The sequence below is a fragment of the Gorilla gorilla genome, chromosome 16 (genome assembly GCF_029281585.2).
Source record: "Gorilla gorilla gorilla isolate KB3781 chromosome 16, NHGRI_mGorGor1-v2.1_pri, whole genome shotgun sequence".
NCBI classification, from domain to species: domain Eukaryota; kingdom Metazoa; phylum Chordata; class Mammalia; order Primates; family Hominidae; genus Gorilla; species Gorilla gorilla.
Genome location: NC_073240.2, coordinates 49,675,831 through 49,696,840, shown reverse-complemented (window position 1 = coordinate 49,696,840; position 21,010 = coordinate 49,675,831). Strand labels below are relative to the sequence as shown.

Genomic DNA, 21,010 nt, shown 5'->3' with positions numbered 1-21,010 from the left:
TCAGAAGGGTAATAGAGTTAAGGTAAAACAGGCAAAAATTGAGATATCCTTTAGTCTCTACAAGGAGAGGCAACTTGAGATATTTAGAGGCCAAGTAGGTAATGCAAGCTGTGCAAGCACAAGAAAAAACAATGGTGCAGGCCCAATGATAAATGTCAAGTGCTACCTGGCCTCTATGTTGGGGAGACAACACTGAGGGACTTGGCAAACAGAATATCTTCCTTGTCTAAAGGTGAATCAGATGGTTTTTTTTTTTTTTGCTTTGTTTTTTTTTGTTTGTTTGTTGGCTACATAGGTCTATAGGTCAAAGGCTCCCTGATCTTTTACTTTAAAAAAAAATAATAAAAAGGTAAGAATCTAGATTTTTAGCTGCTGTCTCTGTACTGAGATGTTGGTCTCTTAAAATTATAAGCATGAACCAAACAAAATAGATCTGTGGCCTGAAGACAGCCAACATGGGATATCTGATCTAAGCGAACATTTATAATATGTATGGATAAATTTGGAAAACTCTCCCTAATCACACCGTGTACTCAAAAGCTTCTTTAAATCCCCTACCTTGCAAAATCAGTTAGAATTTCCCCAGAACTCCTTTCTCTAGCTCCCTTAAATGAAGATACACACACACACACATCGTCATTTAGTCCTCACAATTTGTAAGGTACATCCAATTGTTCCTATTTTCAGTTTAGGACACGACCAGACAGATTAATTTCCCAGTTACTGAGCTAATAAATAGTAGAACCCAAATTTTAACCAAGTAGTCTGGTTTGTCTGTGGTAACTGCATGTAAAAGAAACACAAATAATTTTACACCCCTAAAAGGGATGTTAAAATGTTTTCTATCCTCAATAAATACAAGTAAGTATTTACAATTTTCATTGTCTCTCAGCTTACTGCCTATTTTTAAGACTGAAAAACAACCGAGCCAATTGCAGAGCCCCGGTTTTTCTCCCCAGGATGGGCCTTCAGATGCAATAGTGTTTCCCACCCCCACCTCTTGTGCCCTACTCAGTCCCAGAGAGAAACAGAATCACAACCTTCTAGTTTGTGGACCTCAGATTTTTTTTCCCAAGAGTTTATCTTTCCTAATAAAGATAAACTTTCCTGGTAAAGATAAAGATCTGGAGGTAAATACAACCAGCCAGTTTATTGTGCACTGGCATACCCCCACCCACACTAATTTACATCATGCATGCAATTAATTACCTATCCACACTCATCTGACCGTAGCTGCATGCTAATTGAGAAAGCAGTGGAAGAGGCAGTAGGATTAAGAACTCTAAGCACCAACATTTTACTTCCACCATCTCTCCCTCCTAACCCAGCTAGTGTCTGAGCAATTCTGATCAGCCTTGTCACAGTCCTATCTTTTACAGATCTCTCCCCCAAAAGACAGGATGACCATAAAATAAATAGGGCTCTGAATTGTCCTGTTGCATTGGATATTCGTTCTTTACTGCTATAATGGAGCAGAAACATTTGGAACCTTTTTACTGATCATGATAAAACCTGCTGATATACTCATTTTGCTGAACCTAGCCTTCTGATGTAATCATTACTCTCCTAGAACTTCAGCATCTTAGTAAGGTAACCATGGCAACATACTCATTGATAGGGCAGGTTTTCCCAGACCAGCAAATTCTTACAGGCAAAAACTTAATTTACAAAGTTTAATTTCCAGAAATTAATTTGTGAATTAGATAGCTGAAGCTGGATCATTTTCCCTTAATACTGGTTAACACATACAATAGAAAGTAGTATACAGAGAAAGTACGTATGCAATACTATTAGCCAAACAAAATACACAGAACAAGAAATTTTATTATCTCGAATGCTGGTGCATAACAAATAACAAGCTTAATTAGAGGAGGAGACAGAGGGAAACTTCAGATACCAAGGTAATTTCTGGGCAGGTTTAAAACCTTTAAAAGTTGATAGAATAACTGTTCATAAAGTCTTTTTAGATATAGGGCTTTTTACTTGACAACTTTTATTAACAGTTCTTACAATATGAAGTTCAACTAAAGTCTTTCATCTGTCAAGTTAAAACAGCAAGCAAAACAAAATTTCTCTAGCATATAACAGCATAAGCAATGGTTTGTTTCCTTTGTACATTCACACACATTTAGTGTCTAGATTTGAAACTTTTTAATTAAGGATGTCTTAATTTTTGACTTTTAAAAATGGTTATGACAATGGATTTTCTTGATTTATAGATCACAGTGGCTTTATAAATGATCAAGATACATGTACAAACAAAATTTCAGATGCTCTTGGAAACACATCTTAAGATACAAAGCACATGTGATACATATTTGAGTTTACTCATCCTTTTGGAATAATGAAGAATACTCCATTTATCTTACACTGAAAATGTAGCCTTTGATAACTGTGGCTTGACTAGATCACAAAATAGAATTTTCCAAGTTTTCTTAAGCTTTCAGTCCAAATAACTCAAAATATATGTGTCCTAGTTGGATACATTTTTTTCTCATTATATAATTAGTATCAGTGGGCTTTTGTATTGGCAGTTTGTCTTGGTCATGACTTATTCTTGCAAAACCATCTTTACAGCAAACAAATATGAAAGATATTTTCCCCAATGCAAGGAAAATAATCTGGATCAATAACAAAGTCAAAGCCATAGGTGTTTTAGGACATTCTTGATAACTGATTTCAATGGTCTTAAAATCTTTTTTCTTTTTCTTTAATGATTCTCTTCCTTTTTCACAACTGTGCAGTCACTGTCCTATTGTCTTCTATTCTGAAAAACAAATTTTTTTGAAGGTCAAGTTTTTCAATGGCACAAAACTATTTGGAATGAACCCAAAAGATAGCGGAAAGTTGGGTCCCTCCTCAAGTAGTTTCCTCCTCTTTTAACAGCATCTAACTACTCTCTATCAATAATCTCATCACAGCCGAGTTCTTCGGTCAGACGATTGACAACCATCAGTGAAAAAAGCTCTTCGATAAAAGCTAACTGATCAAACGGGGTCTTCTCATAATGCATCTGAAACCCGCCATCCAGGGCTGGTTCTCTTGTTCTCAGAAACATCTTGTCGGCTTCTTCAAGAGCGGCTGATACTCTGTAGCCGGCACCACTAAGCTGCTCCTCTTCGGGATAGTCGTAGTCGTCCTCCCAGTCATCAAATTCCTCGCCCTCGTCCTCGCTCTCGAAGTCTGCGCCCGCCACCTGGCCTGGCTGCTCCCCAGCGTTGGGCCCGTTAGCAAGGCTCCGTTTCCCCTCTGGCGCCGCCATTGGCTGGGCCTCCTCCTCCTCCATTGGGCCTTCCTCCTCGAGCTGCTGGGCCCCGCTGCGGGAGGGACGCAGGGATAGCTCCCGGCTCCCGCTGCCTACCTCCATCTGCGGAAGGTCACCCTCGCCAGGCATCACATCCATCTGCAGGTCACTGCTCTCTTCATACAGCTCGGACAACTCAGCCATTTCCGACATTGTGCAAACCGCTCAACCTCTAGGAAAAAGCTTCCAGCAAGACAGATGCTGCGCGGCCGTGCGTTCGTGCGCGTGCGCAAAGGCTGCGCGCTTGCGTAACCCCGCGCGCAGACGTGGTCCTCAGGTACCGCCTCCTGCTTGGCGCGCCACTGTGGTTGGAGTAGCTCAATGTTTTCTCCGCGGTGTTGGCGTCGCCTTTTGAGCTACGTTTCCATCGATTCGAACTTCGTGTCTAGGGACCCTGCATGCAAGAGCGTAACAGTTTCTGTGTTACTTAACCCTACTGCTGCTTGTAATGCTGCAAACCGGAAAATAACCTTACATGGCCTTCGTAACATTTAATGCTCCTTCCCCCCCTTCTTCCTCCTCCCCTAGGCAATTTACCGATGTGCTGATGACTTCTAAATCCACGTCTCCAAATCAGACAACATCCATAACCACAGATCAGCATATTAAGAACTAATCCATTTTGTCCTTTTAGTGTTTTCATTTAAAAAGTTAAATTCACAAACAACAGATATATTGTACTTTTTTTTTTTTAGTTGTAGTGAAGAAATACTTGGTCCCATTTCTTTTCGCCTGGGAGGTATCTTTCCACTATTAGCAATGCGGTGTGTATTCTTTGAATTCTTTTTATTTGCATTTACATGTATCTTTATGTATTCATAGCAAAATACTATTTTGTGTGTTTTTTAAAAACATGTTTTACCTGTTTTTACCTTCAACTTAAAAGCCTCAGCTTTTAAGTTGTATATACTTATATGAATTATATGACTGTGTATACTTACAGGATTCAAGCACATTTCATTTATTCTGCACTTTATTTCTATTATTATTACATTGTAGTTATGTAGAATTATACAACTCACCATAATGTAGAATCAGTGGGAGCCCTGAGCTTGTTTTCCTGCAACTAGATGGTCCCATCTGGGGGTGATGAGACACAGTGACACCCGAGGTGTGTTCCTTATGTCCGGTCTATTCTGTAATCTCATTTTGGTTGCTGTTACTGTGGAAAATCCTGCCTCACAAAGATAGGATATTGAAAATGGAAGGAGGCTTTTCAGTACTTTTGTGGCAATCTCAGGATGTTCTGCCTTGACTTTAATCGAGAACATATGGAGATTTGAAGTTGTCTCAAACATACTTTTAAGGCCACCATCATTTGCAGTATCAAGCAGTTGATCCTCTTCTAGCGTGGACAAAGTGGAATCACCTGGCTTATTCACAAATGGGTCACAGATCCATTCTGTCTTTTGTGGATGAGAAGTGTGATGGTTAATACTGAGTGTCAACTTGATTGGATTGAAGGATACAAGTATTGATCCTTGGTGTGTCTGTGAGGGTGTTGCCAAAGGAGATTAACATTTGAGTCAGTGGGCTGCGAAAGGCAGACCCACCCTTAATCTGGTTGGGCACAATCTAATCAGCTGCCAGCTTGGCTAGAATATAAGCAGGCAGAAAAATGTGAAAAGAGAGACTGGCCTAGCCTCCCAGCCTAAATCTTTCTCCTGTGTTGGATGCTTCCTGCCCTCGAACATTGGATTCCCAAGTTCTTCAGTTTCAGAACTCGGACTGGCTCTCCTCTCTCCTCAGCCTGCAGACAGCCTATTGTAGGACCTTGTGATCGTGTGAGTTAATACTTAATGATCTCCCCTTTACATATATATACATATATATGTGTATATGTATGTGTGTATGTGTATATACGTGTGTGTGTGTGTATATATATATATATGTATATATATATTCCATTAGCTCTGTCCTTCTAGAGAACCCTGACTAATACAGGAAGTAATGCTCAAAATATTTTGAAAGCTGAGATAGGTGATCATGCACCAGCTGGGAGAAAGAAGACCCTGGCTCAGTCTCTTTCAAAATCTCTGCTAATGTTTGAAATGTCAGAAATCCCAGTGTTCATTTGTCACCCGCATGATTCCAGTTTGGCTTTGAATGCAGCCACCTTATCTGCCAAGTTGAACACAGTTGTTGTTCATCCCTAAAGTGACAGAGTTCACTGAGCAGGTTGAATATGTCACACAAGTAAGCAAGTTTTTTTGTGACCCATTCTGTGTCACTGAAATGTGCCGCCAATGGTGACTGTTTTTCTACAAAGAAATCTGTGAAGTAGCTCTCTTAACTCAAAAACTCTGGCCAGTGATCTACCTTTAGAAAGCCATCTCACTTCTGTGTGTAAGAGAAGACGTGTGTGCTCTGCATCCATCTCCTCGCAGAGCTGCACAAACAGATGTGAGTTAAGGGCATGTATAATATGGTTGATAATTTTAATCACATACTGCAAAATGTTGTTAAGTTCAGGTGACATTTTCTGACTAGCCATCATTTCTCTATGGATGACACGGTGCATAGACTCACATTCAGAAGCGACCTCTTTGACGTGAGTAGTGAAACCAAAATGCCATCCAGTCATGGCAGCTGCTCCACCCGTGCATATCCCGATGCAAAATGACTGATTCCACTTTCCTGATATGTAATCATTCAAAGACTTGAATAGTTCTGCATCTGTGGTGCTGGTTGGCAACAAAAGTGCATATAACATATCCTCATTCACATCCTCCTGCAAAATATATCACACACAAAAAAGCATTGTTCCTTTCTAACAATTGTGCCTCATTATCCTCTGATATTTCATCAGTTCATCTAGTTGTGGTGCTAGCCAAAAGAGGAACACATGCCACCTTTTGAACTGCAGCCTCTCCTGAAAGTTCATGACAAATGTCCTTAGAAGCAGGCAGGATCAACTCTTCACCAATAGTAAAGGACTTCTTAGCTTTAGCAATGTGGTTAGCCACTAAGAATGATGCTCTCAGTGCAAACACATCTGATGAAGTGGTGGCCTTCAATAATTGCTTCTATTCTTTGTGTTCACATTGTTTTCTTTTGAAAAACTCCAAAGGCTTAGTATTAATGCAGGGTGCGTGGTCTCCATGTGACAAAGCAGTTTAGAAGGCTTCATGGCTTTGTTAGATAGCCACTTGCTACATGTTATACAAAGCAAGCTTGGATAATGTGAATCACCTGTTGCAATGAACTGGGATTTTAAGTAGGACTCTTGGTATTTTCTTTTAAATGCAGGTTTATTTTTGTTGGCAGTCTTAAAGGCTTCTGCAGTCTCATCACTGGATCTTTCCCCCTTTTCAAAGAACCTCTCCAGTGAAGTTTGTTTTTTACTCATTTTGGCTAGGGTTAGCTTATGGGCTTACCAAAACTGTGACTGAGAAAGTGCATGGTGCAGGAAAGACACATGGATGGGAGTGGTAAATAAAATAATGGGTGGGCCAGGCACAAACTAAAATAGTCGGATTCAGACTTAAAGCCTGCCATCAGCTGCAGCTGTACAACTGAAGTACATCAACTCACTTGCCACTATGTAGCCTGCCACCAGATGCAACTTAAGTGTCACTTGCTACTTACCGATAGGGTTTTGATATGAGTCTGCAAGCAATTGATTTATTATGGTCTCTGTGCAGTCAAACCTCTCTGCTATTGTTAATCTGTATTTGCAGCCACTCCCCAGCACTAGCGTCACCACCTCAGCTCTACCTCAGGTCATCAAGCATTAGATTCTCATAAGGAGCATGCAACCTAGATCCCTCGTATGTGTAGTTCACAATAGGGTTCATTCTCCTATGAGAATCTAATGTTGCCGCTGATCTGACAGGAGGCAGAACTCAGACAGTAATGTGAGGAACGGGGAGCAGCAGTACATACACATGAAGCTTCTCTTGCTCATCCACTGCTCACCTCCTGCTCTGCAGCCCGGTTCCTAACAGGCCACGGACTGGTACTTGGTCTCTGGCCAGGAGAGTCGGGAGCCCCTGCTCTAGTTCTCCTCACCATGGACACATGATTTCTGGCTGACTGCTGCTTGGTGTCAGATTTATCATAGACTAAAAGTTCTTAAATACATGAGTCTATTTTTAGACTTTGAATTCTTGTGACATTTCTACAGTTTTATATCTTGCTGTTTGATCAGGAATATTTTGTCTTTGTTCTTTAAAAAACTGCGCTAACTCTTCTTGTGCATTTATTCTTTCATATGAATTTAGGAGCATCTTGAATATGATATTATAATATTTCTTATTATCTGATAAGGGAATTCTTATGCATTTGTCCTTTTGAAATTTGCTTTAGCTCTTCTTGCACATTTATTCTTCCATATGAATGTTAGAAGCATTTTTATTGGAATTGCATGGAATTTGTAAATTAATCTGGGGTAGGATTGACACCTTTGTAATACCATCTTCTCATCCATGAAAGTGATATATATCTTTCTACTTGTTCAGATCTTATTTATACTCTTCAATGAAGTTTTCCAAAAAGCATTACATGATTCTTATTAGTTTTGTACTAAAGTACTCTTACAAAGTGTACCTTTCTCCCCAAAATACAGTGTCTAATTGGCTATTTTTCTTTTTTTTTTTTTTTGAGTCGGAGTCTCGCTCTGTAGCCCAGGCTGGGGTGCAGTGGCATGATCTCGGCTCACTGCAATCTCCGCCTCCCGGGTTCACACCATTCTCCTGCCTCAGCCTCCTGAGTAGCGGGGACTACAGGTGCCCACCACGCCCAGCTAATTTTTTGTATTTTTAGTAGAGATGGGGTTTCACTGTGTTAGCTATGATGGTCTCAATCTCCTGACCTCATGATCCACCCGCCACGGCCTCCCAAAGGGTTGGGATTACAGGCGTGAGCCACTGCGCCCAGCCGACTATTGTTGATATATGGGAATGACATTGATCTTTGTATATTGCCTTTGTTTTTACTGAAATATAAATGTAGACAAGTACACCGATAATAAGTCCATAATAATTATCACAAAATGAAACAGTTGTATAACCAATATTCAGATCAAGAAACTCCAGCAATCCCAGAAAATCTTTTGCCCCTTCTTCCTGTGCTCCAGAAATAACCACTGTTCTGATTTCAAATACCATAATTTTGCCTAGTTTTGAACTTCATATAAATTAAGCCATGCAGTATATATTCTTTGTGTTAGATTTCTTTTGCTCAGCAAACATGTTGCTGCTATATAGTATGCCACCATTTGAATATTACAATAGTCATCATTGGAATTGTTTCCAATTTAGGGCTGTTATGAACAGGGCAGTTATTGTCTTCTTTGAGAATATTTTTTGTTGCACATATTTACACAATTGTGTTGGATATACGTCTAGGAATAAAATTGCTGGTCATCTTATATAATCAGCTTTGGTAGATTCTGTCACACAATTTTGAAAGCAGGATTAGTCAATAGGTGCATAGTTGGTGTTTTAATGAACCTTCAAAATAGCATGACAAATATGTCTCTGCAAATGGTCATTACACTGTGGTTTGCAAACAAGCAATCCTAGACTCTCAAATAGAAGACAATCTTCTTAGCTAATTAATGCGGTTTACTTGGCGATTCTTACTCATATTAGAAGTCCTAATGTTAGTGCCTTACTCAGGATACATTTAGTAGTGAATGACTGAAATCAAATTCAAACTAACTTTTGCAAAAAGAAACAAAAATATAAAGGGAGAGGGTGAAATATATTGGTTAAAGTGATGGAACAAATGTTACCACCAGACTTTTTTCCTATTTTTAGTTCTCAGTTCCGATTTTCATCAGAAGAAAAGCTTCATATTCCAGCAGACTTTTCTCACATGACAGCATAATATGGCCCCTAGAAGCTTTGGGCTTACATAGTTTTTAATGGCAGAGAGAGATGCTTTCTCTCCTATTATTCATTTCAGTTCTTCCCAAAATACATTGATTGGCTCTGCTGTATCCAGAGAGATGGTATTTTCTGATTGGCTAGCCCTAGATAATGTTCCACCTGGGTGGGCAAGGGCAGTGAGATGGGCATCACAAAATCATCAGAATCTCGTGGTTTAAATGAGATTATTATAGAGTGTAGGTTGGGTGGTTTTCAAAGGGAAGCTCATCAGGCAAAAACAAAACAAACAAATGTATGTCTATTACTGTTAGACTGTATATAACTAGAAATAATTTATATTAGCATACATGTTTATGTTTTTCAGATTATTGCAAATCATCATATGCAGTCTATTTCATTTGCCTCTGGAGGGGATCCTGTAAGTATGGATTCACAGAAGTTCTTTTTATGAGTTAAAATAACTTCTTGACATTTGGGGCTGGATGATAATAAAATAAAATAACTTTTACATAAACCATATTAGCCACTACATGTCTTTTCCTAGCATACTATTACAGTCTGTGAATAGCTACATGTAGCAGATAATAAAATATTTGCTTTAGGCAAAAATTTCCTATTATTAAATTTTAAAATACTTGGATTAGTAGATGAGCTAATAGTGCTCCATTGTGTTATTAGCCATGGAGTTATCATCTAATAAGCTTCTTGTTGATAATATCTAGGTCATGAAAAGCAAGTATGTCATACATGTGTTGCTCAATCCTTCCTTAGAATTCTTCTCAACGCAGAGTTTCTGGAACACTTTACTAATCAACTGGACTTGATATATCAACCAAGTCAATTAAGTCTAATCTGGAATGAGCAACCAAGTTTGCAGGAACTCATGGAGGAAATGCTGAGCTGGGGAGAGAGAACTTGTAGTTCTTCTCTACCAAGATGGGGTCATGTGGTACTCATTTCCCAGAGATTGTACAGGATTTCTCCAAGCCTACTTTGCAGAATGGAGTGTCATTCCTTGACTCCCTACTGCACCATTTCTGGACCACAGCAAAAGGAGAGGGGCTTTGAAGCTAGGGAGCCTGCAACTGAGCAAGAAGCAAATCTGTTTAAACTGAGGGAGTAGAAGAATACTTTTGCCACTCTGTGACATTATTGGTCTTTTTATTGTACTCTTTCCTCTTCTAACCTTCCATATGTTTTGATGAAAGGTTAGAAGAGGATGGAGTATGACTTTCATAATGGTTAAACATCAGTCATGTCAAGAAAGCAGGGGGAACATACACAGACCTTGTTCTTACTCAGACTGTATTACCTTCGTTTCTGCAAAGCATTTTTTAAAGAAAAGATTATATCCTTCAGGAACGAACCAATAAAATTCAGTTTAACAATTGATTGTTTTCTATCCACCACATTTAGTTTTCACCTGTAATTGACGAATAAAATGTAGAGTCATAAATGATAGGATGATAACCTAGAAACCCAAGAAAGATATAGAGGATGCTAAAAACTAAATCTGGCAGCTGATACCATGGTAGTTTTCATTTGTTTTAAACTTTTTGCTAAATATTCAATGGGGGAGAAATAATTGTATATCCTAAAAGGAAGTAAAGTTCTGAAGTTACTCTGTAATCATTGCTTCATTTACTGGCATCTAAAGTATTTAAGCAGGTTCTTCCACTTGGGTGTTGGTGTAACTTACCTGTGTGTAAAATATATAGCTAAATGCTATTTAAATTAGCCAATTCTTAAAAACACTTCAATAATTACTTGTCTTCACATTGGCTACCAATGACCCAAAGTATTTAAGCATGTCAAACCAAGACATGCTTTTTTTTTTTTTTTTTTTTTGAGACAGCATCTCACTCTTGTCACTCAGGCTAGAGTGCGGTGGCACGATCTTGGCTCACGAAGCATATGGAAGAAAAGCAGCCTTTACAGGATTTCAAACCCTTGTTTTCTAATTAATGGATATTCAATTTCCCCTTTAAGCTTTACTACTTCCTCATCTTTTAGCCTGGGGTATAGTTATTTTCAAATAACTATTATATATTAGTTCCATGATGCTGCCATTTTTAAAAGTAAACCAAATGTTAAGAGTTCCACCTTTTCCTCAAGAAATTCCACAGATGCCTAATTGTGAATTCCCATTAGCAAACAAGGGACATACAAGGTGTCTGGTGCTTAGCAGCTGCTATTTGAGCCCAAGAGCCTATCTGGACTCTTTTCCATCCAGCCTTGTAATCTGGCCTCAATAGCAACACCAAGGATGGTGGCTGGCAGGGAGGGTCAACTGAATCCAGGCTGAAAAATACCAGCCCTTTCTCTTCTTCCTAGCTCGGTCATCCATGAAGGAACTCAAATACTTTTCTTAAGAGATTTAAAGTAGTGTTTATACATGTAGTGTGAAAAATAATTATTGGCATTTGCCCTAAATTTCTCAAGGGTTGTCATCACGTTAGAATTGGTGCGTAAACACTCATTTACTCAAGGCATGCCCTGAATGATTTCTGTTATTGTTCTCCAGAATCTTAATTTTTTTCATACTCTCTTCATGTGCCTTTAGTTCTTTCAATTGACCAAACCACTGTTCCTATAAAAAACAAACATTAAATAATTTGTGGCCACTATGGGAAAGTTTGTACCTGCTGCATTGAGAGCACCTCTGTGCTCTCTAAAGCTGGTGAGAAAGCCTGTTGATTCTAATTTAAAGTAGAAATCTGGCGGCGGTGCCATGGCTTGGTTGGTTAAAGCACCTGTCTAGTAAAATAGAAGTCTGGAGCCACCCTAAGCATTGGCATTAGAAATCATCTCTATGAAGTTTTACCATCAGGTCAGGGAGGCAGTATTATGTACTGCCAGGCTTTGGAGTCAAGTAGACATGACTTATTTAAACTCCCTAAATTCCAGAGTCCTCATATGTAAATGGAGGATAATCCCTATTGCCTGACAGTGTTGTGGGAATTAAGTGAAATGATACATGGTTAGTGTTAGCACAGTGCCTGGCACACAGTCACAAGAAGTAACTACTACCACAATTGCTAACACATACCCGTATTTGTTTTAGGATACTAGCTGAGATCGTTTACAGCTTCACAGCGAACTGTGTACAAGGGTAGGAAGCTGACTTAAAAGTCCCTGAGGTCCAACATAGTAATCTTTCTACAAGATTTCCTCCAAAATTTCAAAAATAATGAATAGTCTTTTCGTCTCTTGGCCTTTGCTCACCCTCATTTTTACTCTCTTTGCAAAAACAGTTGTTTTCCGTCCGTCAGCCCTGAGAACAGTTGTTGGTAATGCCTCTATAACTATATATACTTTCTCCACTTAAAAAATGCATTGTGAGTATGTCAAAAATTAAATACATTTAAACATATTTTCCCCTGCTATTTGTGCTTTACTTTTAGCATTCTGTAAATTCTCCCAAATGTTTACAGCTATAGAATTTTAGAACTATACCAATGTTGGAGGCTGTTTTGAAGATGAGAAAACTGAGGTCTGGAGAGGTCTCACAGCCTCTTTCCCATAATTGGACCTACCAGACAGCATGGCTGGCATCAGACCACCTCTTCACTTAAATAAGAGTGGCAAAGTCCCCAGAAATTGTGGCTTTCCTTCTAAATTCATATAAAACAAAGCCCAAGGATATGGCCTTATTTATTTAGAGGATATTTAAAACCTTTTTTCTTTTTGTGTAAGAGAAATTTACTCAGGTATGTGTTATTATTTTCTTTAATTGCCCAAGACGAGTTATGCTGACCCTGAGATCCACTTCCTGTGTGATTCATTGTGGGTTATTAAGTGATTGTACTTGAGGGTATTACAAACATGGGCTTTTATTTCCTGCCAGTTGATTGCATCTTCCCTCTAGAGAGTCATACTTCTAATCTGCAAATGGCATTGTGTGTATTTTTTCCCGAGAACTTAGATAACAAAAAGCATCTTTAATTATTAAAACCTTATCATTCATCAGCTTACTGTTTTCAATAAAAGCTGGAATTACCAAGTAGCGTTTTGTTGGTTTGTTTTTACGAAGTCAGCAGTGCATCTCTTTTTGAACTTCTCAAGTTTTTCAAGGGTTCTCTTTTTTTAAAAATGATTTTTCTTTTCTGTATATTGATCAAATAAATTCCTTGTATTTTCACTTTATTATCCCTTAAGTTAACTTGCACTGCATACAAGCAAGCTAACAACCACAAAATCCAACATGTCTCTTTAGTCAACTTACTTTCTGATGTATGTAGTATATGTTTGGACAACAGGAGATCATGATACCCTATCTTAGTTTATGTCACTTTTGTGATTGCATAATCCCTGATATTTCAACTTTCAACCTAGGACAGCATCATAGTCTCTAGCCATTTTTAAAGAATATGTCCTAACATGTTCCCTATCTGCTTTCTCTTTTATTCTTAATGACAGTCTGCCTCTAATTTTTTAATTTTCCAATTCTTTCCCCAAGGGACAGAGAACATGGACTCCATAACTGTTAAACTATATAGTGTATATTTGTTTATGTTCCCTTTTACAATGCTTTTCTTGTCTCTTTAAATAAAAAACATTTGTATTTAAGTCCTTGCCTCAGTATCATGTCCAAAATATATGTTTCTTTCAACAGTACAGTTCATCTGTTTTAAATACAGTCATTTTCCCTTTTTTATAGGATACTACAGACTATGTTGCCTACGTAGCTAAAGATCCAGTTAATCAACGAGGTATGGAAAGCAACTTACAGATTTTTTAAAGAGCTGGTATATACCAACTCTAAAAAGTAACCAACAGTTATTTTCAATGTACAGAGTGATGACTATCACTAGGGTGCTATACTGGATTCTAGAAATATTATGCAAATTTGAGTTGGAAATAAATTGCCCTGTTAGCAGAGCAAAGTAGAAAAACTATGTAGATGAAATTTAAATCATTTTAAAGATCCACAAACCAAAGGCTTAGCTATCAAAAGAGAAGCTATTATGGTTATGATAGAGGGGGCTGGCTGTCACATCCCCACTGGACAAATGAATTACGTGTAAGATCAAAGCCAGTGAGGAGTGAGGTTATTGGCCTGCATTGGCTTTGGTGTGTGTGTGTGTGTGTGTGTGTGTGTCTTTGTACTTGCTGTTCAAGAGCCTGTATTATCTCTTTGAATGCTTGACTTCATCATATGGATTTCAGCTTAAATGCCTCTTCTTCAGAGACCTTCTTTGATAGCACCGCCTGTCTCCAGTAGCGTTTCCTACCTTGCTGCATCACAACACTTATTTCTCTTTTCATTAACACTCCACATTTCTATTATAGGTTAGTGCAAAAGTAATCACAGTTTGCCGTTGCTTTTAATGGCAAAAACTGCAATTACCTTTGCACCAGCCTAATATTTTATTTACTCACATATTGCACTTGTTTGTATGTTTAATGTGTCCTTTCTACTAGGCTAAAATCTTCATGAGGGCAGGAACCTGTTTCTCTTACTCGCTGTTGTTCCCTAGCACTCACCACGATGCCTAGCATATAGGCAATACTCAAAAACTATTTTATTGAATGACTGAGTGAATGGAAGAGTGATTTGATGGGAATTTTTGTTTCAGGATTTAGCAAGGTCACATAGTTAGTATTGCTTCTCATCCCTAACGCTGGGACATTCAGACTCCTCTTAGGGAGAAGTGTTAGGTTCCTCCTTAACTAGAACGTATTGGTTGGGCCACATCCTCTGCTGTCCCAGGGATGGAGTTTGCCCCCAAACATTTATTAAGTGGACATGGAATAGGACTTGAAAATTTAGAGAGCTATAAGACACCGAGGTGGAAATGTACATGGGATGCTGGGGAGTAAATAAATAGAACACCCTGGACCTCACAATGTAACAGCGTAAAAGGCATCTATAGGACAGACACGAGACAGCTAATAAGTAGGGACTTAATCCCATGGGCAGATGGGTGGAGAGTACTATTTACAAAGTAGAGTTTAGACAGATTGTTTGGCAGCAGGATGTAGTAGATGGATTCAGGGAGAAACTTAAGGCAGGGATATCCATTTGGAAGCTATTGTGATTGTCAGAAATGAAATGATGAAGCCCAGCTGCTGGCACAGAGCCTGGCACGTAGTAGATCCTCAGCAAATGTTTGCCAAAAGAATGTGGCAGCAAAAAGATGAAAAGGAAGGAACAGAGGATAAACAGCATGAAATACTCCATTAAAACTGACCCACTCTAAACTAAATAAGAAGAATGAATCATGGTCAAAGAGTGTGCAGGAGAGACAGGAACTAGTGAATGGGGCAGTGGGAATGTAGGAACAGGGCACAACAAAGGATACCAGAAAAGGGCAACTTCTTCTCATCCCTGCCTGAACGTCCCTAAATAATAACTGCTTGCTATTTCTGGGAAGGCCTCTGAACAACAACACTTTTTGTCTTAACATGGAAATGACAGGGTGAAAGGAAGAAAAAAATACATCAGGAAATCTAGATGTTTAGTAACTTTGCCATCAGTCACAGAATATCTCTGGGCATGTCATTGCTCTTAAGTAAATGATGGTGAAGAGTTCAAAGATTAATGTTGTTGCTAAGGGTAATGGCCAAAAAGGATCCACATGCCTGCGAAGCTCTCCCTTTGCTTAAGTGAAACAGGAGAGGCAGAGAAAATTATGATGCAGCACATTCACTTTGAAAGCCCCTGTTCTGGTGCCTGAGTGATTTGTCAGAGCTGAGCTGCTTGAAGAGGACCCCTGGGGATCCTGGCATGGGGATTTTGAGAAGGCATTCATGAGAACTGTTGAGCGAGGTCCTGGATGGGAGGTGAGGGACAGAAACCGTCCAAATCAAGGTTTCAGTTTTTTCTTTCTTTAGCCATCAGCCTGTGTATAGGAAATAAGATTGATGCTGGAGTCAGAAAGACTGGGTTGGAATCATAATTATTTCATCATCTCACTGCAATGTCAGGCAGATTGTTTCACAACCTCAAACCTTGATTTCCTTATCTTTTAAGTGGGAATAATAACATCTGCCTAACACATGGAGAGCATAGTTTTCTTTCCTCCCTTATTACATCTTTCTTTCCTATAGGAAAATGGGTGTGTCCAAGAAGATAACTTAGTAACATAGGGTAGTTTTCTTGACTTTAAAAGTTAATATGTCTCTATCACCTCTTCCTCCTTTTCTGATCTCCTCGTTCTTTCTCATATAGCTTGGCTTAAAAATCCTGTGAGAAGACACTGTGTTCTCAACATACCTCCTGCTTGCACACAGTCCTCTAGTGCTAAATCTTTTTCCCCGACCTGAGCCCTTGGACTGACAGTGCCCGCAAAGAGGTGATGACACAGCTTTTGAATACACAAATAATTATTAATGATTATGGAAGGAAAATCCCACCATGGTATTATCATTTAGTAAGAGGGAGAAACATAATCCATAAGATGTGCATAGAGAAAGAGGGATGCCTAGAGAACAGTGCCTAAAACGTAGTAGATGCTTGGGATTTGTGGAGTAAGTCAAAAAAGACACAGGTGAAAGAGCAGTGTAATGAGAGCTTACAGCCAAGTGTTTGCAGGTTGTGCGAATGTGCGTGTAAAGGCGGGGTTGCAGAGAAAGGAAAGACTGGAAGTAGGGGTCCCATAGCAGAAAAGATAGACCAGAGACAGATTGTGGGGGGACTTTGAATACTGGCCAGGAGGTCACTGGAGCCATCAAATATTTTGAGCTTTAAAAATATTATTATGTTTTGCTATTCTGAAATTACTAAATGATCATTTTTCTGGCAGTTGTGTCTTTAAAAGTGGTATTGGAGGCCGGGTGCGGTGGCTCACGCCTGTAATCCCAGCAATGTGGGAGGCCGAGGCGGGCGGATCACGAGGTCAGGAGATGGAGACCATCCTGGCTAACATGGTGAAACCCCGTCTCTACTAAAAATACAAAAAATTAGCTGGGTGTGGTGGTGGGCACCTGTAGTCCCAGCTACTCAGGAGGCTGAGGCAGGAGAATGGTGTGAACCCGGGAGGCGGAGCTTGCAGTGAGCCAAGATCACGCCACTGCACTCCAGCCTGGGCGACAGAGCAAGACTCTGTCCCCAAAAAAAAAAGAAAAGAAAGTGGTATTGGTATTGGAAAGCAGAAAAGCCACCTGGAATTATAGAATTCAATTTAGAGGACATCTCATTAGTCCCGGGCAGCAGTGTAATGTTCTAAATGGCACTGGAGGAGGAAGGAACAGTTTGGATCAAATTTGTGAACTAATAGTACTTGATGACTATTTAGATATTTAGATTGATGGAGAAATAGGAATCAGATGTTCCTGAGGATTTAATGAGATATCATATGCAATGCAGATATTTCAATACCTGGCTTATAGCACCTAGGCAATAAATGGTAGCTATTATTACTATTCTGTGTGATGTGGAGTGATGTTGCCACTAAAGAAACAGAAATTCTCATAAATAGAAGAAACAAACAAATAATCTAGTAAAAAAAAATAGGCAAAGAAAAATGGCTACCATTTATTGCATGCTTACTATGTGCTGGGCATTTTCAGTACTCCATCTGCATTATCTCATTTCATCCTCACAGCAGCCCTAGAGAGTATGTAAACATATCATTCCTTTTTTTAAATAGAAGAAAACACTGGAGGTGAGAAAAATAAGGCGGTTTTCCTAAGATTACCCAGTCATTAAGTGGATGGACAGATTCCACGTCCTGAGCACACAAAAGAACATGGCAAGGCACCAAGAAACATTTGAAAAATAAAAAAGTTTAGCCTCACTAGCAATCAAAGACACACAAATTATAATTAGACATCATATTTCATATCCAAATTTCAAACATTGAAAAAAGATAAAATGTGGTTTAGAGTAGTAGTTATTCTTGAACACTGCTGATAAAGAGTTTAGATTCAAACATTTTAAAGAGCAATTTGATCATTTGCATCAAACATCTTAAAAATGTAAATGCCTTTGAACCAGTAGTTTTATTTCTGAGGAAATAATTAGGATATGTACAAAGATTAAGCAATATAGATCATTTTTGTATATTATTTATATCATAAGACAAAATTAATTTAGTATTCATAAGTAGCAAATTAAATAAACTCATAGAATGTACTATGGTGCAGCAATTAAAGCTAATAGTAGAAAAATAAGTAATTATATGGGAAAAATATTCACAATGCTGTTAATGCAAAAACATTATGAAGATTGTGTATAGTATAATCCCAGGTGACTTTTCTGGGTAGATACACATTATAAAAAGATAGGAAAGACATATGGCAAAATGTTCCTAGTGGTTATTGAGATAACCACTGGATAGTGAAGTTTTCTGTAATTTTTATTTCTTCTTGGTGCCTTTTTGTTTTCTAAAACTCTTACAGTGAATATTTATTACATTTATAAAAAGAAAAAATATCCAAAACCTTTGAATAAATGTTTTAAAATAATGAAATCAGAAAGATGATGTTATAAAATTAACTAGCAGGTTTGGTTCATCCAGGAGAAAATGGCAGACAAGAGAAGCCCAGAGAGTAGGTCTGGGGCTGGGGGTGGGGCTGGGGGTGGGGCTGGCAGGGAGGGGAGGGAGGCAGGCCAGGCCTGCAGGTGCAGAAAAAAACTGCAACTTCTTAGCAGAACCTAGAAAGAAGAGGGCTAAGGATGTCAGGGAGTGGGAGAAGCCACAGGAGACAGTGACTTGCCTAAGGAGTAGTCAGGGGACGGGAGGAAGTCAAGAAATGAGTATTACCTAACAGAGGGGAAGAGCAAGTTTCTTCTGAAGGAGACATCTCAGATGGTCACACACTGAAAAGGAGTTAAGGGGCATGAGGGTGGGAAGATGCTATTTCGCCCAGCAATTAACAGGCCACTGGTCACTCTGGAAAGCTCAATTTCTGTACACCTATAAAGGCAGGAGCCAGATTACAGGGATGAGGAGGACAGTATGGTTGACGGGAAGTGGAGATGAGCAGAGGAGACTGGGCTTCATGCTGACAATCCCGAAGCTTCCCACTCTTCCTTTTGCTTGATTCGCTTTTAGCATTAGTGCATTTAAATCAGGGCAGTTTCCACTTTTTCCATCTTGGCTAGGACCCTTTAGTGAACTCTTCATTTTATCAAAGGCCTTTTCTATAGAAAAGGTTAAGTTCCAGTAAGAATGTTTTGAGTTTAGTTAGTGATTAATACACCCTGCTTCTGTAATTGCTGTAAATGAGGAAATCCACATTGTCTTACTCCAAATGTGTGGCAGTCCAGGAATGTTTTAATATTTTCCCTGCATCTAGTCTGTGAATAGGACTGGACTGCTTGGACTACCTGGATATAGGAAGGCCATGCTTCTGGGTCTCTGAAGAAAGTTAAAAAAAAAACAAAAACCCAAAACCAGTAAAACCAACTTAAATTAATACACTTATTTTTATTTATATTTATAGTTATAAAGTATGCGTACGACTGTCCTGGTGGTATTAATTAGCTATGAACTGAATCTGGCTTGCCTCTTTGAGGTTGTTTCTTCCTAAAGTATGGAGGACTCCCTGCTTTGATCCCATAGCACCATCTGGTGGTTGACCTGAAAAGCTGAACTTTTGAATTTCTAGTTTTCTAAGTATAAAAGGAAAAGACAGAAACAAAACAAAAAAACTGTTTATTAAAAACAAATATAAAAGTAGTAAAGAAGTGTCTGTTATCCTTTAATAATAGTTGTAATCCTCTTGTTTATGACTACCTAATTCAATAACCAAATAAAAAAGACAGATGAATATGTATCTCAGGTTCTTTTGAATCTTAGTGTAGTACTTGATACCCAGGGCTGGAAGTGTGAGCCCATCCTGCTACAGGTGGGATGAAAAAAATCCAGACTTTCATCTGATTCCAGACATGGGAAGCAAAGCTCAGGCCTTGGTAACAAAGTTACCATATCCCTGAAAAGGCACCCTCTTTTTTGTGACTTGGCTTTTTTTATATATAGTTACTTGTCTTTCTTCTTTCCCTTTAGCTGAAAATTGGGCAATTCTTGGCCAAGCTTTTGGAATTGGTTTTAATCCTGGGAAATGGGCATATTTATATGTGATTCAAGGCCCACCTCTATCCTGTCCCATGACCAACCTAAAAAAGACCATTTCCATAGAGCAACATAGCATGTCTATGAGAGGCAACAATGGAACTGTGAAAGTACATGTGCTCCCTGAAGGTGGTGAGACTGGGCAGAACATCTGCATGAGGTCAGTCTGTTTGTCTGCTGTTGCATCTTGCCTGGAGACAGACAGACACCACTGTTTGTTCTTTTATTTTTGTCCATTCTTCTCAAGCTGGGTGTGTTGGGGCATGCCTGTAGTCCCAGCTACTTGGGAGGCTGAAGCAGGAGGATCACTTGAGCCCAGGAGTTCAAGTCCAGTCTGAGCAACGTAGTGAGACACCTGTCTCTATAATAAATAAAGTAATATGGTAGTAATAGGCTAATCCAAAGAAAAGCAGATGTTGATAGCATCAGCCTATGAACAGGACCCAAACCTCAAAGCATCAGAATCGGAAAAGTTGAGATAAATAAGACATTCTAGAGGTACGCCAGAAGCGTTAGAGGCTGGTTGATGTGTCTGATTGATTCATTCATTTCTGTGTACCTACATGCCGCCCTGTTCCTCAGAGACTTTGAGCTTCCGTGACAGAGGAAGAATAGGATTTCTATAAAGCAAAAAGGGACTTCAAAGATGACTCAGGGCATTGTCTTGGCAGACGAGGACCTTGCCATAAAGTGACTTGTTCAAGGTCACATAAGTAGTGGCATAATTGGAACTTGAACTCAGATCTGAATCTTTTCACGGAGTTCTTTTAAACATCCTATTCTCTCATCGCCCTCACTGGAAGTACAATTTAGCTTTTCTTATTTATTTATTTAGGCTTAAGTATCCTGCT

The 21,010-nt window shown here is 39.0% G+C and overlaps 2 protein-coding genes across 2 annotated transcripts in view; one reads left to right on the top strand and one right to left on the bottom strand.

Moving 5' to 3' along the window:
- Window positions 1-21,010, top strand: part of SHC4 (SHC adaptor protein 4) — a 140,100-nt gene that overhangs the window by 82,195 nt on the left and 36,895 nt on the right. Inside the window, exons 5-6 of the mRNA XM_004056153.5 lie at window positions 9,503-9,556; window positions 13,799-13,850. Of these exons, the coding sequence (XP_004056201.3) occupies window positions 9,503-9,556; window positions 13,799-13,850 (106 nt within the window). The remainder of the gene's footprint in view (window positions 1-9,502; window positions 9,557-13,798; window positions 13,851-21,010) is intronic.
- On the bottom strand, window positions 1,805-3,759 carry EID1 (EP300 interacting inhibitor of differentiation 1). Its single transcript, XM_004056154.5, has one exon. The coding sequence runs from the start codon at window positions 3,455-3,457 to the stop codon at window positions 2,894-2,896; it is 564 nt and encodes a 187-aa protein (XP_004056202.1). The 5' UTR covers window positions 3,458-3,759; the 3' UTR covers window positions 1,805-2,893.

Excerpts from the sequence above, each read along its gene's own strand:
- EID1 (XM_004056154.5), bottom strand. The coding sequence starts at position 3,457 with ATGTCGGAAATGGCTGAGTTGTCCGAGCTGTATGAAGAGAGCAGTGAC.